General features: G+C 48.9%; 1 protein-coding gene across 1 annotated transcript in view; it reads right to left on the minus strand.

Annotated features, from left to right (window-relative positions):
• Window positions 1-5,133, minus strand: part of TFRC (transferrin receptor) — a 15,382-nt gene extending 10,249 nt beyond the window's left edge. The window contains exons 1-5 of the mRNA XM_010573052.1: window positions 4,222-5,133; window positions 2,188-2,401; window positions 1,343-1,565; window positions 985-1,128; window positions 161-257 (exon numbers count right to left, since the gene is read on the minus strand). Of these exons, the coding sequence (XP_010571354.1) occupies window positions 161-257; window positions 985-1,128; window positions 1,343-1,565; window positions 2,188-2,401; window positions 4,222-4,254 (711 nt within the window). The 5' untranslated portion in view covers window positions 4,255-5,133. The remainder of the gene's footprint in view (window positions 1-160; window positions 258-984; window positions 1,129-1,342; window positions 1,566-2,187; window positions 2,402-4,221) is intronic.
• Window positions 5,134-5,185: the final 52 nt, after the last annotated feature.

A 5,185-nucleotide genomic window follows, 5' to 3' on the forward strand; every position in this document is an offset into this window, starting at 1 on the left:
CGCGCCCCGCCCCCCCCCCCCCCCCCCCCCCCCCCGCCACTCCCTGCTCTCTAACTTGGGAGGGCTTTAAACACTTCATATCTTGAAGGGACATATTTTGGACATTGCCACCTGGTTAAGCGTGCAAGCACATTTCCAGGATTTTCTTGGAGTCACTTACAACAACTGAGCCACTCTTGCTGTATGCCACATATGCATCGGGACTCTCCAGTTCCTCCTCTTCACCATTTTCCAGAATAGACACTTTGTTGTTGCTACTATTACATGTAAAGAGACAGTGTTATGTTCTTTCATACATAAACTCCATATTTAACTAGCTCCTGTATTTCAGTCTGTGCCCTAGCAATTCTGACCAAGTCAATGCAGAGCCTGAAACAGGCAGACTTATCCCGGTACTTCCATGCAAGAAACTCTGGGGTTGGTCAGAGAACATTAACAAAGGCTAATTTCTGAGGCAAGTAGCAGAAAGAATCTCTGCTTCCAAGTCTCTTAGTCCTCTCCTAAGAGGAGCTAAGCAAATTAATTTCCCCTGACATGAGGGGGCAAGTAAGACATGAGGGTATGAGCTGTCAGCCAACAAAATGCCTGTTGATACCCTCCTGAGCTACTATAGGAGCCACTGCCAGGTCTGTAACACCTGTCTGGGTGACAAGACAGAGCTGCCCACACTAGCAGCTTTAGACACAGGGAATCTGCCCTTCAGCTGAGTTTTTACTCAAGTTTGTTTTCTCTCCACTTCCTAAGCATGCTTTGAGGAACCAGCTGTCCCAGGAAAAAATCCAGAGGGCTGCTATCAGACCCTCTGCCATTTAGAAAGCCTGAGAAGAGACAGGGGAAGCTATGGCTTGGCTAATTAAGGCCTTCTTTGGAGAGGTGTAACTGGCTCACAATTTTAGCACTGCTTGCAGCAGAAATCATGCGTTTGCTCAAGACTACAGATATCCATGCTGTAAGGAAGAGATCTGCTTCTCTTCATTAACATACCTGCCTTTGACCTGCAGCTTGATGTAGTGCTCATCATTCCACACTTCATCCAAGAGGAAGCTGGTGAACTGATCATGAATGTAGCTGGCAACGCTCTCATCTTCACTCTGGCCAGCTTCAAAAGAGTCCTTACTTGCTCTTTGCCTGTAAGTAACAGACGTACAGCTTAGGCTATAGCACCAGGTTGCACTGCAGTGCTTCAGCCTGCAAACTCAAGCTGGATGGGCAATTTAAGTCCATGTTTAACCACATGCCACCCCACAACATCTTTAAGGCCCTTGCTCTCCAAAGGAGCTTGAGTTCTGCTCACAGGCTGTGCCTTTCTCATAGCTGCAGCTAAGCTTTCTGGAACTATTACCTCAAGTTGTCTTCAAGACGTCTGGCTGACAGCTTATTTGACAATATGGTTCTGAGCTCAGGCCAGTAAAGGACAGGTGGTCCAGGAACCTCTTCTTCCTCAGCTTCATCATCATCCACTAAGTAAGATGTGGTAGGAGTCATCTCACACTTGCCACTGCCATCCAGACACCTGCTAGCTTTCTGCATTCGTCCACCATAACTCAAGTAGCCGATCAGAAACCCTACAGACAGAAGAGGTATTTCTTTGTGCTGCAGAAAGATGACTAAACGAGCCCCACATCATACAAGTGCATTAAAAGCAGCTTCAGGGTTAAGATGCATCTCTGCTCTCACACCATTTTTGACAAGCTGGCATACCCAAGGACAGACAGGAATATGCAGCCTGACATTTTGCCTGAGCTGGCATGTTTTAAGGTACACTGTAAATCTGATCTTGCGCTTGGCAGAGTCCCTCCAGCACAACTTGGGAAGGAGAATGCTTACTTTAGGTCAGTGGCAGTGTTAAAACCCTTGAGATATGAGCACTGGAGGCTTTACTGATATGTTGACCCACATCTCTAGAGAAGTGTTAAGAGTTAATCGAGGGAAAACCAGTACACTTGCCATGCAGATCAGTTTGCCCTTTAGCTAAGTCACAGTTCCACTGTCAAACTTCACACTTCTTTGTGCCAATTCTGTACCATAAGTCTGAGCTAGATATACTTAGAGTTAGTGACAGGAGGCTGCAGCCTAGATCCAGGCTCTTTAATTATCTCCTGAAACAATACAGATTCAAATGTTAACAGCCTCAAATATGCTCAATACCAGATTCACTTCATGCAGTTGCCTCCCACCCTTCCTTACCAATCAAAAGGAGGAGGACAGCTGCAATGACTAGGAAGCAGCGGTTCTTGCCTCTCCTCCATGGAGGAGGCATGTTGGCATGCAGGTGCTCCGGTCTCCCAATTTCCCCTCCTTCCTCATCATCAGCCGCCAGCTTCATCTCCACATGGCTGTTGTCTCCGTCCATTTGCCGGGCAATGCTGAAGCGCGTGTACGACATTGGTTCGCCACCAAACTGTGTTGAAAGACAATCATGTGATCAAGAGTTTGCTACACCAGCCTACAGTGCCTGCAGCCAGCGGCACCTATGCTCCAAACCACGTACAGCTTGTTCATCTGAAATTGCTCCAGTGCAGCCTGAGCATTTGGCTGTCAATAAGTCAGGCCAGCTGCTTTAAACAGATAGACTCAGACCCACTCGGGGTCTCCAGAGTCTATTTAGCATCTGTTTGCCCTGTGCAAGTTCAGAACCACACTGGTCAAAGTCTAGCTTGGAGTCTGTTACAGATATGACACAGCCAATGGCATCGGCATTTCCCACATGACCCCATGGCAAAGGCTGACTGAAACAAACTCCTGGTCTTAATCAGGAGTATACTGATCTGACCTGAACACGTGCAAATTGCACTGAAGGGCACTTTGATCAGGGCAGAGGAAAGGGAAGGCAACCCCTCCATGGTTGTGCCCTTGAGCCACATCCACTTTGACGTAAATAGTCTCATCCAATATCTAGATAATCTTGTATTAAACTGCCCCAGGCTACTCTTAAATTACACTATTGATGAGTATTATAAAGCAGCCAGGCTGAAGAGAGATGACCCATGGGAATACTGCTACCTCAGCTAACATGAAAGTTGAGGATACACCTCCTTCACCTACCAGCAACTGGAACCATTCGACAGGTGTTTATCAGTGCCCAAGCAGAGCAGCTTCCAGTCTGGAGCCCACTTTTCTAAACGGCTGCAACACACAGTCCAACCCTCTACAGAACAGCAGCCTGTGCACAAGGCAGTCACTCAGATTTACAGTGAGTTAAATTCAATTCCAGGTGTAGCCAGGCACTGAGCAGAACCACTCAGCTTCCATTAGAGCCCCTGAACTTGCCTGTGGCCACGGCTGTGCTGGGGACAGGCAGCAGACTGGCTAAAAGGCCAGAGGAAGTTTTGGGAGCAACGGTCCTGCAGCCCCTCTCCACTGTACTGGAGAAGCAGCTGGTGGTAAGCGCCCAAGCCCTGTTACAATCTCAGCAGCTCATCCACAGTTCTCGGCTCACTCTCAAACTACAAGTCAGTGGCTGGAGGTGAAGACACCAGACCTCAGCTTGATTGGTCAAAACTAAACGAATGTAATTTCAGACCTGCAGTTCCATTCTGGCCCACACTACCTGCCATGACGTGGCTGGCTGCTCACTTTTCAGAAAGGGCAACACCGCAGTCCATCCTAGCAGTCTCCTGACTCAACTGCTTGATAGCTTGGCTTCCCTCACACTTTGCAGAGAGCATGCCTCAACCCCACATATCCTCCCTACTTGTTCAGAGACCAAACCATCACATTTGCAGTCCTAGCCTACGGTCACTTCACAGTCCAGGCTCTCTAGGACCAGCGGGCTTGGCTGAGTAAGCTCGGTGCTACCTCCTCCTGCACATTTGTTTAAAGCACAGGTCTCATTCAAAGGCTGGACTTGTGGTTGAATTCCCACCCCCAAAATAACATAATAGAACATGTTGATTGTCCTGATAGGCGTTTAATCAGCTTCCTCAGCAGCACTTCCTCCTGGAACATTGTTCAAGGCTCACCCCCCATCCTTATCAGCTTCCTGAGACACCCAAGACATAGCAGTTAACGATAACCCCACCAGCACTGAACTGCTTAAGCCACCTCCTTATCATGGCCAGCTAGCTATGCTGACGTTTGGCTCACAACCCACACAACAGCATCTGACGTTGCTTTGGATTCATCATCTTCTCTGATACTGACATGGATGTTGTCGAACCTTTCTTCTGAGGTATCATCAGCCCACCCAGAGACAAATGGCACAGGTGGACTGTGCCTTACCAAGTTAGAGATTGCCGCTCTGGCATGGTCCATTGCCTTCTGGAGGAGGAGTGCCCACCAACTTGACCAAAGCCCTAGAAGTTCAGAACACAACAAGTCAAGTCAGGCTGTTCCCCTGCCACTACACGAGACATCCAAGGTTGTCAGTCACTGCCACTAGTGCAATGCTTGCCCATGGATTTTACGTGCATGCTTCTATGTAAGTCACAATGTTGGTGAACCTACATCAACCTTGAATGCAACCTAGAAGTTCACATACTCCCACTGCAAATATAAGTTCTGACGAACAAACTGACTATATTGAAGTCCAGGGATTGAGCGGGGGAGGGGGTATAACAGAACAGCTAAGAGCAACTCTCCAAAAGCATTTCAGTAGCTTTTATAGCTTAGATTTCTCTAGACAGCAGACTTATCTGAAAGGTAAACTGTAATTGATTTACTTCAGCATTTCTTCCTAAAGAGATGCTTGAAAAAGCTTCGTAAGTCAGTGACTAGACAGCTTGGGTTGAGACAGGCGTTTAGGTTGGGAACATACAACTTGAGTGTGCCCTCAAGCAGCGCTGCTAGGAAAGGGCTTTGAACTGGTCTTCAGGTGCACGTGGATTAGCTTTACACCTGGAAGCTCCGCAATAAAGCAGGTTTTATTTGGAGATCAAAGGTTAATAGTGCCCATCCGCTCATTTCACCTTCTGTTTAGGGCAAGAGTACGTGGGGACGAACCCCCAGCAGCCTCGAGAAGCTTTTTTTCCAAGTGACGATCCCAGGCCCAGGCTCCCACCTGGCAGGCAGGGCACAACAGGGCGGGCGTACGGAGGGTCTCCTAAAAGCCAGACCAGCTAACCCAGGGGAAGCGCCAGGGAAGGCTTGCGAAGGGCCTGCGGGCATCGCACCCGGCAGGGATGCTCCCCGGGATGCCCCCCCAGCCGCCCGGGAGCCCACCCCCCCTCACGGCCCGACCCCCCTC

This window comes from Haliaeetus leucocephalus, unplaced genomic scaffold, assembly GCF_000737465.1.
Source record: "Haliaeetus leucocephalus isolate CR32 unplaced genomic scaffold, Haliaeetus_leucocephalus-4.0 Scaffold362, whole genome shotgun sequence".
Lineage (NCBI taxonomy): Eukaryota > Metazoa > Chordata > Aves > Accipitriformes > Accipitridae > Haliaeetus > Haliaeetus leucocephalus.